General features: G+C 41.1%; 2 protein-coding genes across 2 annotated transcripts in view; one reads left to right on the forward strand and one right to left on the reverse strand.

Moving 5' to 3' along the window:
* MGAT4A (mannosyl (alpha-1,3-)-glycoprotein beta-1,4-N-acetylglucosaminyltransferase, isozyme A) overlaps window positions 1-6,506 on the forward strand; it is an 86,941-nt gene extending 80,435 nt beyond the window's left edge. The window contains exons 12-15 of the mRNA XM_009323569.1: window positions 40-118; window positions 2,377-2,443; window positions 3,491-3,603; window positions 3,777-6,506. Coding sequence (XP_009321844.1) covers window positions 40-118; window positions 2,377-2,443; window positions 3,491-3,603; window positions 3,777-3,803 — 286 coding nt within the window. The 3' untranslated portion in view covers window positions 3,804-6,506. The remainder of the gene's footprint in view (window positions 1-39; window positions 119-2,376; window positions 2,444-3,490; window positions 3,604-3,776) is intronic.
* Window positions 6,507-6,592: 86 nt separating this feature from the next.
* On the reverse strand, window positions 6,593-13,893 carry UNC50 (unc-50 homolog (C. elegans)). The gene is made up of 5 exons (XM_009323579.1): window positions 13,614-13,893; window positions 12,591-12,711; window positions 10,568-10,707; window positions 10,390-10,491; window positions 6,593-9,850 (listed from the first exon to the last, which is right to left on the reverse strand). The coding sequence occupies exons 1-5, from the start codon at window positions 13,891-13,893 to the stop codon at window positions 9,714-9,716; spliced, it is 780 nt and encodes a 259-aa protein (XP_009321854.1). The 3' UTR covers window positions 6,593-9,713.
* Window positions 13,894-14,409: the final 516 nt, after the last annotated feature.

Consider the following 14,409-nt stretch of genomic DNA (forward strand, 5'->3'; position numbering starts at 1 on the left):
GTATGCAGACTGTTTTATTTTTCCCTTTTCATTTATTAGGTACTTGTTTCACAGTGGCAATCCAGAGCATCCAGGAGACATACTTCTAAACACAACTGTGGAAGTTTTGCCTTTTCAGGTATGAATTTATTGATTTGGGTCTCCTCCATTATAGGATAAAAGCCAAACCTCCTAATTTTACTGACTTTTTTAACTGGGTGAGGGAGACATGAATGCTTCTTTTTTAACTGTAGGATCTTGATGCTCTGATGCTGTCATACTTTTTCTTTTTTTAATTGGATCTATTAACAGAAAACTTCTGTAACTATTCAGATGTTCATTCAGAGTGCAGTCTGCTACGAGTGCTGTTGGTAATTTGGAGGTGAACAAGCTGATTTTCTTCCAGTTCACTGCTACTGTTTAAAACAGAGAAATAATCAATATTCCCTCTCCTGTGTATTTTGGAAAATGGGAAAGCTGAGGCAATCTGCTTTTTGATGTAGTAAAAAAGTCTTGGTTCAGGAATTGACACACATCCAAACCCTACTAGATACTGAAATATCTGGACTGTTAAACCAAATGTGTTCCTTTCTCCTGATTACTGATTTTTTTTTCCATAAATCGGTCTGAGTTTTATCTCAAGAGGGCACTACGCTATCTAAAGTATATTCTTGCTTGAAGCCAGATGGTATGGGTTCTTTTTCTTCAACTAGGTATTATAGCTAACCATTTATATCACAAAACTGTGTCAGAGGATTAAGATACTACTTCAGTCGAGTTTATTTTATTTAGTATTAAAATAGCAAAGTATTTCTATCTTCTCCCATACACCTGGTGTAGGTATCTTGAAATCTGTGCCTAAATTACCATATGCTGAACCTCTTTTATCTTTTTTCTTTTTCTTTCTTTTTTTTTGGTGTAAAAAAAAAAAGTAAATTATCATGGAGGAGTTCACTTCTCCATTCTTGCAGTCTGCCTTCCTGGGAGTGAGCAAAAATAGGAATTTCTAACCACCCTCACCCCTAAAAAGAAGTTTGTCAGTTTGGTTCTAATTATACAACACGGTATGTGGGATATTATATCATATTATAAGATCTGTGGGGTTTGTTTCTCAAGACCTTTGGAAATATATTCAACCACAAAACCAGCAGCAGCCCTTACTTCATCTGGGCCCGAGATACCACAAGAATGCACAAGAGAGTGAGAAAAAATGTGCATCGAGCATCTCTTTTTGGGGCTACACTTGGCTGTGAAATGTCCCTCAAACTGGAGCATCGCTTAAGGAAGTAATGCTACCGAGCTTCCACTGCGATTGACACAATTTGTGGAAAGGTAAACAGGAAATTCTGCATCTGGCCTGTTCCTAAGCCACTGGTGTCAGCAGAAAATGTCACCGATATGAGGACAGCAGCTGCAGAGTGATAGGTGCTGTCCTGAGGGAACGATTTCTCCACCGTGGACTTCAGTAGAGCTGGAAGCCCGTTCAAGTATTTCGACCCTGATCCTCCCTAAGCAGAATTCAGAAAAAGAAAAAACAGCCCTAAGAAACCAGAGTGTCCCCAGACTGGAGTTGTCTGGGACTCAAGCAACTCACTCAAAAAACCAACCAACCAAAAAAACCCAAACCAAAACAAACCAACAAAAAAAACCCCAACCCCCCCCAAAAAACCCAAACCCGAAAAAACCCACTACTTTTTCAGCAGCCTCCCTTAAAAGTAGGAATTAAAAAAAAAAAAAGGCTGATGGATTTAATCTCCTGTTTTGTTAAGCATTTTTAATTGATTCCTAGGAAATTCCTACAGTGGGTCTTTTAGTATTGGATCATGTGATTCTAGTTGTAATTTTCCAGCTGTTTTTGAAGCTCTGATCTACAATCTCATTTTTCCATGCTTATTAAAGAAACTTACTGATACCCATCCGTTTTTAGTGAGGCAGTGATAATTGCAATGCTTCCCTCACTGGTCTGATGGCTTTTCATCTCACCCAAATCCTTACATCAAAAAGTAAGCTGTAAGTTTCATTTGTCCTGAGAGAAATCTCTCGTTCAACCATAGGAAAAGGCGGCAAGATCCTGCCTTTGCTTTTCTTCTGCTGTGTATGCCAGTGTCTGCTATGTGTTCTGTTCACGTGTTCAGTTAACGTGCAAGTTACGTGGGGCACTTAAAGTACTTCTTTTTTCTACTTTGAAGCCAAATACCGTTCAGTTCTGGAACACCGCTGCTTTTTTTTTTTTTTGTATTGGCTTGTCTAAGGCTATAACTAACTATTCTAGGCTGGTTCATAACTATTTAGAAAAGATGGATGCTGAATATATAACAAGAGTGCCCGCACATTTGTCTTTCCCTGGCAAAGTCCTATGTCAAAATAAATGATCTCATTTGCGCTTTGTTGTTGTAGAATGAAGAACTGGTATTAAGCACAGAAACCAAAGACAAACGCTTAGAGGATGGTTACTTCAGGATAGGTATGTCACAGTAGAAAGAAATGTGTATTGTTACTATTGCAACAGTTTAGACGTTTTCATCAAAACCAAAACAAACCTAAAACTGAGTTTTGATCATTCATTTTTGGGTACGTGACCTTGTAGGCTTTACTTAATATTGTTTCCAATATTTCTTTTCTGAGACTGATGTACGAAAGAAAGATCTAGTGTGACTCTTAGTTGTAGTGCAGCTACATCCAACTTCTCTGCCAGGATCTATCGCCGAGATTATTGTAGAGGCATTTCCAGGTTGTGTCAGATCACCCCTTCTGTCCCGTGACTGCATGAGTGCCTCTGCGGGAGCTGTGGCGCTTGGCCTGGATTTGAACCCCCCTTACAGACAGTCAGCTGCCTCGTCACGGGCTGAGCTTGGCATTTCCACAGCCAAGCGGCTGTTGGGGAAGGCGCCAGGATACCTGCTGTCAAGGAAGAGAAATTTTACTCGTGGATTGCATTTAGCTTGCTGGACATAGGTCGGGCATCCCTGTTATAACAAAAGCAGGTTTTTATCAGCTTAATGAATTGCAGCTGCTGTGTATATGTTTTAAGTGTAAAGTCTAACGGGGCTTTTAAATTGGATTCTTACTCATTCTCATATATTTGAAGGTCCTTTAAATAGGAATACATTAAGCGGGAATGATATCCCTTGTCCTTAATCCTCCTTGAAAACACATAAGCCAGGGGCTCCATGTTTACTTCCACGATATTAAATGAAAATCTGTGCCAAAATCTTCCCAGAGTTTGAGGTGCTCATACCCTTAGACAGTTCCAAAGTTTTTGTTCTTACATGTAATCCCGTGTGCTCTGACGATACGCCCCCTCTTGTTTGCTGCTGCAAAGCTGAATCGGATATGAAAAATCACTGGCTGTCTCTTGTTTCGGGAATGACCCCAATCGACCTTACAGCCACCAGCAACAGGTTTCACCTGTGAATTGTGATACCACAGATAGATTTTTCTGGCCACAGATTTCGTACTTTACTTCTTTGAACAGGAGCTAATTGAGGATATACTTCTGCTTCTTTTGCAGGGAAATTTGAAAACGGTGTAGCTGAAGGAACAGTTGACCCCAGCCTAAACCCTATTTCATCGTTCCGGCTTTCAGTGATACAAAATTCAGCAGTTTGGGCAATTCTGAATGAGGTGAGAGGTGGTATAGCCTTTTAAAAATAAAACCGGCAAATGTGAGATTTCTTCACTCTGTCAGTGTGTTGAAGCTCAACATTTTGGCTAATGCTGAAAATGGTTCCCTCTTATTACTGAGAAATGTAATACCCTAAACCGTGACTTCTGTTTTTTCTGATTCTCTATTTCAGATTCATATTAAAAAGATTACAAACTGATCATGGAAACCTGCTTTAGAGGAAAAAGAAAGAATCCTTGAAAACTTTTCCTATAAAATCTGACATCCTTAGCAAGTCACGAATTGAAAATACTGAGCATGCACCTTATTCCAAATTTCTTTCATTTTCACTTGAACTCTACCTCTTGTGAAATCTACTGTAGATGAGAAGATTGTATTTACCCCTTCTTATCTGATCCATCCAGAAACTGATGCTCCACACTGATGACGTTCGTCTGAGGCCTAAGTTGTCCTCCACTTTAATGTGACTTTACCATCTTATGGTTACAGAACCCTGCTACGCTTAACCTGTACTATTTTGATAGTATAGTAATATAGAGAAGTTGTACATATTGTTACATTCCTTGAAGAAGAAGAAAAATATAATTATTGTTAAATATGTTTTATGAAGGGGGTACTTTCGGAGTTCCATTTATTTTCTATAACGAGAACCCTCTTTTATAGACTGTCAGGGATATATATTAAAAATGTTAGGGATATTTAATTTATTAAAATAATTTGAAAAGTACCTATTTTTATGCAGTAAAATTTTAAATTGATATAGGTTTTTTTATAAATTCTCTAGTTTAAGTTATCTTTCTACATGTTTCTTTGGAGATGCAAACATAAATTAATACCATATTTCAAATATACTGCCATGTTGAAAAAAACCTAGATTAAGTTTCTAAATTATGTAGTTTTGTACACAGAATCTGAATGATGTTCAGAGGCATTAACAGAGTTCTGAAGAGCATTATTCTTTGGGGCTATGAAATTCCACTATGTACAGTTTGTAGCCGCATAAAAAGCATGCTGAAATGTCTTGTTTCATATTATGTACTAAATCTGCAGTGATTTTAGACTGAATCCATTGCATTTTAGAAGAATTTTTTCAATTCCAAACAGTTCTTTCTAAAAATCTTTGTAGACATTTCCTAGCCTGGACAAATTCATTTTCTGTACTGAAAAAAAATCATTCTCCAGCTTTGCTTTGGAGTGACAGAGGTTACCTTTTATCGAAAGAATTAATAGTAATTAGATACTTTTGATCTACAGAGGTCGTCTTCTAAAAAGTTCCGTTATTGCAGTGTTTATTTTAGATACATTACAGTGAGTAGTTATGGTTTATTTTTTATTTTCTTCCATTGCTCAAGAACAAGGTTTCAGTTTGACTCCTTTACTGATCAGCGTAGTAACTCGCACTAACTTTTAATGGGAACTGAATTTGGCCTCAGGTTAGTACCCTGCCTTTGCGTTTCAAGGGAAACAACAGTGATCTTAAAAGAATCGGAAACTCGATCAGGAACGGAAAGTGGTTTGGATTAAACCCAGAGAGTGGGATTGTTGCAGTACTAACGCTGCCACTGCTCTTAAGAGTCCTTCTGCTTAGGTGCTTACGTGTAAGGACACAGGTATGGGGAGAGTTAAGTCACCCAGTCAGAAATGGTCAGGAGGAGGAGGGGCAGAAATTCCTCTCTTTAATAGGAAAGAAGTGCCTGATTGACACTGGAGGGAGGCATCTGCCCTGGCTTGGGGATTCTCAGCTGTGCTGCAAACCGACCTCCTGGAACTGACCTCTCGAAAGCTGGCCCAGTTTTCCCTGTGGAAAAAAAAGACTCCGTTATCCCCAACATCTTTGCGGTCAGGGCAGAGATGCGCAAAACCTGTTGCGGGATCCCTGACCTAGAGCAGGGATCTGGAATTCATATCTCCAGCATGAAAGTTCTACTAATAGATTTAGCCTCTTTTTCATGACATATATTTATAAGGAGCAGGAGCCTAAACCCGACTCTCTGGCACCGCAAGCTGAAAGCCATCGCCACTGGGATATAGAGTCAACCTGTCCTTTCTTCTGCCTTGTTGGAAAATTGTGTCGTAGCTTTGACAGTTCAGCAATATTCAAGTTTAAGAGCTTAACTGCTTCTACAGACCATAGTCGTTTTGTTCTAGCTGTGTTGCCTGAGGACACAGGGAAGACAAGATCTGTACGCAGAGATAAGACCTTCTGTTTAGACTGACTGGTGTAAGTTGGAGAAAAGTAGAAAGCTACCAGGCAGGCTGTGTTTACTTTTTTCTGATTGCATCAGATGGTGTAAATAAAGTGTTACTTGGAAAGCTCGTCTGGCCCACAGGGACTGTGGGCATAAGCTAAGCACCGGCCTCGTAAATGGAGTTTATTCTTGGATGTAGGGACGTGGGTGCGTGAGCTCAGAATCCTGTGTGAATCTAGCCTGTTGTGGCGCCACAGCCCAGTTGGTTACGTGTATAATGCCGTGCCACCAAATTAGTGCCATGCAATGGCTGTTCATCGCACGTTAGCTAGGAAAGGCCGAAGAAAGTATTTAGGTTTTCTTCTCAGCTGTGCCTGTGAATGAACGATGCAAGTGATTTAAACTATAGCTATTTGTTACAATGTAGATTGCAGAAGTACGTTAGGTATTACAGTTTCTTAATATAAGTAGTTTTGCTGACAGTGACTTTCATCTTTTTCCACGAGTTCGAAAGTTTACTGGTACCACTTACGAAGAACGCCGTGAGCTTATTCTCAAGCATCACTGTTCCCGATGTTTCACAGTGGTTAAGATGAATCATTGCTAATATATCTAAATATATAGAACCCTTACCAGATTGATCGCAGGACTCTGGTGTTACCAGTATATTTAGTTTTCAAAAATGTTGAGAAGAAATTTATCAAAGACAACAAATTAACTAGTGCTTGCTAAAATATGGGGTGGGGTGGGGTGGGGGTGTGTGTGTGTCTGTTCCTAAAGATTGTTGCCTTTTTATTACATTGTACTAGCAGGAGTTGGAAATACTCTGGGCCGCTTTAACACTTTAAATGATCCAGAGCTTATATGCTCTCTAAATAAATGTGCCACATTGATACAAATTACATTTTGTAGATTCAGGTAAATTCAGACCTGGTGTGATCAGACAGTACTGCAAATTTGCTTGGAGATTTTGCTGAGAAATAGAAAAAGCAGCGAAAATATTTCCTATCTGATTATCTCTGCAGACAGCTATTTTGAGCTTTCTACCTTTCAAATTCCAATCCCCAAGTCAGGCTAAAGTGGCGCAAGCCTCCTTCCTGGAATTACAGTGAAGCAGGACTGCTTCGGCTGTTTGGCTCAACAGTCGTGAGCTCGGCCACTGTTTATGACTGGGTATATATACTCAGGGCTTGTGTCTTTCACACGTCTCAGCTGTAAGTTGCAGTTATTACCACAAGAGTTCCTTGCGGCATCTTAAACCTGTTACCTGATTTTTGGCATTTTTTCCGACGTTTGTTTAATTTCAAGTTATTTTTGTTGTGGCCTTAAAAATCCCCTCTAGGCCACTGAATCTTACAGTAATCAAATAACGAAAAGTGTTTCAAAATATACTGGGTTATCTTACGATCCTGTTAGCTCCTTCTGATGCTGTTAAAGCTTCAGAAGAGAGAACTTTTGTAACACCAAAGGCATTGCCAGAAACCTTCATTATCTGGGCAAATTATTCTTAACTTCTTATACTGGATGCCAAACAGACCGGCTGATAGGAGCACTGGCTTTTCTGAGCTGATCGGGATTGCTCTGGAGCAAGGAAATACAAGACCGTCGGGATAATCTTGCTTTGCTCATTCAGTGGGTGGTCCTACTGAAAACTTTGCAAACAATGTGAACAGGATGTGATCCCGAATTAGCACTTTTTATTCTTCTGGTTAAAGAGCGTTTCTAAAGCGCTGCTGTATAAGGCTTTGCGCTTTTGCAGGCATCTCAACCATTTATGTGCATTGATAGAAAATATTCATATAGATACATTTGTTTGTTTCTTAACTGAAAGATGGCTTAGAAAAATTCAAACAGCTAAACACGTGATTTGTGGACCAATAAAAGACTGGACTCTTCTGTCGTATCGCTGCTTGCCTAGCTCTTTCACAAGCAGCTTTTAAATACCGTGAGTCGGTTTAGAGCAAAGCAATTTATACTTTGCCCATGTGATACACAATTCCTTGAATGGGCTGGAGTGCGATTAGTCTTTGGCAAAATTGAACCACCGTGTAACACTTTTCCTTCATTTTTTTCCAAGTATATGATCATTTCAGTAATCTCGGGGGAGGTTGTTTGAAATATTTGCTCCAGATGAAGTATTGTAGTAATTTGTAGTTTGCTTCCACCTTGGAAAATACTATTTTAGTCTTGGGGGTGGAAAGAATCAAATCTCTTCAAACCTTGCTCCCCTGAAATAAATTAACGCTGGGTTCTGTGTTTGTTCTTACTAGGAAGGATGTATTCTGAAAAAGCTCAAGCGAGTAACTGTAGTAGAAAGGGAAAAAAACCCTTATGTTTTCACATCTTTACAATCACCAGCATAATGCTGAAAGGCTACTAAACAACTGGTGTTTTCAGACTAGCATTGATTGCCGACGTAAAAAACGCACCCCACGCTGACCTGATAAATTAGTCTCTGAGAGTGTCACTTTTCTGACCTTAGTGGTCTCTTAATGGTTTTGCTGATTCCTGCTATAAAGAGCGAGCAGCTAGAACTTAAAGTAGCTTCATTTTGAGAACTTTGATGAAGCCTTCTTTCAAGGGAACAAACTTTGATCTCTCTAAAGGGAAGGTACACGGGCCCCGAGTCCTTCATTGATTTCAGTGGTATCACACCACAGGGCACTAAATATGAGGTATTTTTACTGTTGAACCGAAGCAGGTGATCGCCGGTGCTAGGATTCCTGTTGGGGAGAAGTTGTACAGCTAGGCTGCAGCTGCCTGCAGGACGGGAGCTCGTGCTGTTAGCCAGGGTGGGAGCAGGTCCTGACTGGAATCCTTCGCCTTCCATGGATCAGCAGTTCAGTGCTTTCCTTGTTAAAAGGGGAACGTTGCTCAGTGTCTGCTGAGAGGGGAACAAGAATCTCTTCAAGCCTTAACAGTGGCTGAAACACACAGTACTGTAAGATGCACTGCCAGCATATTTGGTATTTTAAGGCAAATACAGTTTTTCCTTAGAGATCAAATTCTAGTATGGAAATATTAAGTCTCGCTGTAACCAGCTTACTCTTGCGTTGCTTTGGAAACTGAATCCTAGTGCTCACGTTTCATACCAAGCACTCTGCTTTGGGAAATTGTCATCTTTTTCCAGAAGGTATTGTTTGTGACGGTTAGTTTATACTCCTGCCTTGTGGACTTCACAGCTGTAGGGATTGCCACGAGCCCACCCATATAGCCAAACTAAACTTGTACTTGCCTTCCACGTTCATCGACCTGCCACTCATAACGGTGGATGTAATAATACCCACTGGGCTTCTAGCGATTGGGTTTAAAAACTTGCTGCTATATCTGAAAACCTGATATGGGTCATGTTAATTGTGCCTTTCATCACTGTTTCTTCTGTGTGCCAGAGTTGTCCATGTGTATTTGACGTAGTCATTAAAATAAATCTGTTCTCAAGTTCTTTCATGAAAGGAGGGGACAGTTCTGTATCTAGAGACAGTTGTTGCTTTACCGTTGCAACACGATTAAGATCCCTACTTTCACGCAGTCCCAAGGCAAGGTATTCCGATATTATTCTTCAATAAAACTGCTTTTCGGTGTCACTTGAAACCCTCGTAATATAGAGCTTATGCCAGTACATGCAAAATATCTGCGGTAAGAGTTACGCTAAATAGACTTGTTGCAGTTAAATTTAAGCTACAGAGATGTACAAGTAACTTGTCTTTAGGAATGTACTGCAAAAGTATTTGAACAAAATTGCTAACATGTTTACTGGTGTAAATATTTTAATAAAAAAAAGGACACTTCAAACTTTTTTTACAATTATCTACAATAAAGAGAAATTTACAACCATTTACAAAATGTTCTTAACTTTTTCTTTACTGTCAAGGCATCTAAGATAAAAACAAAATAAACATCAGATACATGAAGTCCTGGTTTTATTTCACTCTGTATTTATAAAAGGAACAAAGCATCTTGGTGAAGTTCCATCCACATGCTAATGAGATCAAATAGAGCATGATGAGAAGTGCAAACGGATACAAAAGGATAGCTGTGTTCTTCAAAAAGGGCAGTGCTGAAACAGAAGCAACAACGGAGCAAGTATAAAGTCGTGCTCTTTCAAAAAAGGTGCTTCATGTAGAAGGGCCTTGGGGAAGGGCAGCAAGGGGGGAAAAAAAAAAGCAAGAGTACTGCTCCGCCAGCCGCCTTCCAAGGGCAGGTTTGTCATCTCCGCCCTGCTACTCCTACCGTTAGCACAGATTGAAGAGTACCTGAGTTCACTGGTATAGGTAATGCCCTGGGGAAACTCCTTTACTTAAAACTATAGTCGCAAACTCCCGACAGAATTTTTATCCAGTGCAAACAATTAGAAGTGGATTTAGAGGAACAAGCGGTGCTACAGGTCTAATACCAAAATGTAAGTTCTTTGGTTAAGATGTCCACCCAGCCGGAAACACGGATTGGTAAACTCCTATCAAACTGCCTTTACCACGAAGAAAGAATTACTTTCTGAGTCTCTGCTTTACAAATTAATAGACCAAGACCAAATTAATAGACTAAAATCGTGCTCTTGTTTTTAGTCGAACAAATAGAAAAGAAGTTGCCGTTACTTACCGCTGTATCCTAGGAATGTCACATAGACGTAATAGCCGATTGCAATCAGCCATAACGTATTCCCAACAAAATACCCAATGACAGAATCAGATATGATGACATCTGAAAGAGACAGCTGCTCTCAGCTGTTTTGGTAGAGCATGATTTTGAAGCAGAGAGCACAAAATATTCTACTTACAGTTGATGAAAAACAGCTGGATAAAATGCAAAATGACTAGAAGTGGATAGAAAGCATTCAGATGAACATCAAAGGCGTACCCCCACTCCACATCATAGTCTCTGTTCTGCTGCTTCACCAAGTACTTATTAGAAATGAACCTACATGAAAAGATATTTGAGAGCGTTAATGTCAATCTATAAAGCCGACCGACAAAACGTTGGTTTGAGATAGCGAGCCGTATGTGATCCTAACTCTGTACCCCGATGAAGTTGCTGCGATCTGGGAGAAAAATATGCAAGAATTACGCAGACCGTTTTTGCGAAGACTATAATTACATTCCTCACATTCAAGGGGCAGCTGAAATACACTGCAGGTGATACAGCACCAGAACTGCTTTTTTAAATGGATCAGTGCTACAATTTATCAGTGCAGTTACAAGTTCTCAGGCAGCGTGCCTACACACACACAGAGGCGGCTCCAGAGAAGTGCGCGTAGGTTATCACTGCACAGGTGCACTGCCTCACACAGAGAGGATTTATTTTGTCTCCACAGAAAGGGCACACTTCAAGGACAGGAAGAGGGCAGGCTAGCACTCTTAAGATGAGCCCGTGCTTATTGAAAAGAAGCGCTAACAGAGCGCGCACTGCCTGGTGTTACAGACTACGGAACAAGCCTCGAGACTTTGTTTTCTTCAGCCGAAGTTCTGCTGACATCAGAAAACGTATCCCGTTTAGAAGAGGAACAAGCAGTCAATACGTGCTCAGAAATAAGAAGGTAAGAGACCAGAGCTTTCATGGTAGCTTTCTCTGACATACTCTTCATGCAAAGGGCAGGGTCAGAAGGGCAGAGCCTGGGTGCAAGGTGAAGCGAGGCAAGGCGGCGTTTGGGCACATTAGGAATGGGGGAAGCTTTTGGAAAAAAGGTGAGCCTGCACTGGAAGAAGGGACTCGAACCAAACTGGAGCCAGGTGACTGGTACCGAGGCCTGCAGGAAGCTGACTAAAGGAAAACCAGCAGATGCCGGAAGTCTTTCTGGTTCAGGAGATTGCATCCCAAGTCACAAATTGCTGGAGGATGGGGGGGAAGCATTACTATATGCTCTTCCCCAAGCATCGTATGGGTTGCTGTCCCAGACAGGAGAGTAGGTCAGACGGATCTTTCATATATCAGCTACAGTTCTTGTATGTAGCTCATCCTGAATTTTGCAATTACAAGCGGGAGTTCCCGAGGTCACTGTTTGAAAGGAATCTATCCCTTTTCTGATCGGCATCAATTTTAAGATGTCAGCTCCATTACTAAGAACTCTTTTAAGTGCCCTTGCCTCCTTGCGAGTTTTCATTTTCCACCACTACCATGACAAAGGTCTTGGTAAAATAAAAATTCTTCCTTTGGTGCCCTCCCCTTGCCTCAGTGCAGAAACAGCGACTTCCCGTTGGTTCATGGCTCCCTTGCTGGTACAGGACACATCTATAACGTGCTGAGGCCTGGGTTATAAACTGACTTGCTACTGCCTCTCCCCTTCTCCAAGTCTCTGGCCATTACAGGATAAAACTGGCAGCGACTACCGCCAAAGCAACAAAGCCAACGTGCATGACAGAACAGACATTGCTTGTAGTGGAAATAGCTAAAGTCTTCAGCAAGAAGCACGGGCCAATTGTATATTGCCCTACTTAAACATAACCTTCCTCAGGCTTACTTTAATTAAGCCGTTCAACCACAATAAGAATTGTTTTTGATCACCAAATTTTTGATTTGGCATTATTGCTGAAGACCAACCAGCTGAAGAAGAAAGAAAACAAGCTAAAACGTTCATCATAATACAGACTTTCTGAACATTCATCTTCTGCAGGAAATAGTAAAGAAAAGGATGTGTTCTTTTTAAAGCAACATTTTGAAACAATTACCACAACAGCACAAAACCTATAGTCAATACATACTTTATAATTTTGCCCCAAACAGAGAACCAAGTGTCTTGCAAACAACAGAGGAGAGGGAGTGTCCCAACAGCAATACTGAGTTCAGTGTCAGACATCACTACTTACCACATTAGAGTTGCAATCAGGAGGCCAACGCCTATGCAGTCTATGAAGACAACCCAAAGTAGCAGCTTTATTGTTTCAAAAAAACCCATGTCCAGCACAAATCCAAATCCTACAGTAGACGCTGAAAGGAGAAAAAGACTATTAAAGTTAGCTATGGAAAAGAAGCATGAGATCTTAAACTGATATGTTTTTTTGAGTATACTGTTATGAAATCTCCAGTTTCCTTATTATTTTTCTCCCTGAGATTTTCAGTCTAACAGCTCATTTTTCCAACTAATACTAGGTATGATACAATTTATTCATAATATAATCCCTTTCACAGATTGGAGAACACTCAGCTGTACTTGGGTTTAACAATATAACAGCAGATTATACTGCTCCCCCCCAACTATTTTTTAAAAAGTCACACAATGCTACAATAGAATATTCGTTTTATAAACGCTCCTTGTTAACCCAAACCATGCGTGTGGTGATACATACTTTTATTTCAGAGTTAACAATTTTGATATTACTAACAGCAATACGCTATATAACAGAAGATGACTAGGATGATACTGCATTTGCAATTCAGTCTGAAAATCACATGAGACACTTTGTTTACAGCTTAGTTCTGCAATATACAGAATTTCACTAGGGCCTTTATTCTAAAAACAGTATTTTATGTGTAATGCTCAGATAAACCAAACGTTCAGTATTTTTTAACTAAAGCATTACTGTGTGGCATGGGGTTTTATTACTGTCTATAAAGTAACAGGGAAGTACATAGTTTGAAACGGAACAGAAAATGAGTTGCAATAGAGAGATTAATTCAAGACTACATAGTATTAGTTATGCTCTGTTTTCCAATTCCCAACTTAACTTCCAAAAGGTTAGGCCATTTTCTTCTATTCTGCTTTGATTAAAAGATAATCCATAAGGATTGGTCCCTTTTGTGTGTGTGCGTGTGTTATTAGAAGGGCCACAAATGTTCATCCCTAAACCTTCCCTCCCTCTCTTTTATGCTGCATATTCCCCTGCACTCACCACAGAGCCAGATACTGAGAAGTACTAAGAAAGCAGGATCATCTCTTGCCCATTGGTCCTTTGTCTGTTTTCTATAGTGAAAGTTCCTATACACCCTCTGTGGTGAAGTAAACAGGTAAAGCATCTGCCAAAGAGCAAACTCGAAGTCCATCTGTCGGAAGTGGAAGAGCCTCCGCAGGTACTTGTAGCGTTTTGCTCCAGCTGTATGCCTCGCAGCATCTCTGGGGCTCAGCGCACCGTTGCCCTGGCTCCGAGAATTAACTGAAGTGGTTGGCAGCATTTTGCTAAAGAAGGAATTTCAAAAGATGCATTTGGTTTTGCACGTAACGGGGAATAAAAATAAAATCACGTGGTGCAGGCCGTACCTGTAATACTGAAGTTACAAAAACCATGCACGAGTATAATCTATGACATTTACAGGCGAGTCTAATACAGCCCGGCAGACGCTTGCCTCGCTGCTGGGGAGGCAGCGAGCGGGAAACTAGGAGCAGGCAACTCTGCTTCCAGTACTGCCTGTCAGGTAGCCCCACGCCCGCGGCCCCCGGCTCCTCAGCCCCGCCGGGCTGCGCGGCGGCGCCCGGGAAGCAGGCTCTCCCCCGGCACTACTCCTTCTTGCAATCGCAAAAACGATTCAAGGCGTTAACGGCCGACGGTCTCCGCGGGAGGCGAAAGGCCGCAACGCGCAGCCAGGGGCAGGGGAGGGCTTACCGGCCTCCCCGCTCGCTGTTCAGCCCACGCCAGCCCGGCACCGCCCGAAGCGACCCCCGCTCCCGCCCCGGCAAACACCCGCCGCCCT

The sequence above is a fragment of the Pygoscelis adeliae genome, unplaced genomic scaffold, assembly GCF_000699105.1.
Source record: "Pygoscelis adeliae isolate BGI_AS28 unplaced genomic scaffold, ASM69910v1 Scaffold50, whole genome shotgun sequence".
Lineage (NCBI taxonomy): Eukaryota > Metazoa > Chordata > Aves > Sphenisciformes > Spheniscidae > Pygoscelis > Pygoscelis adeliae.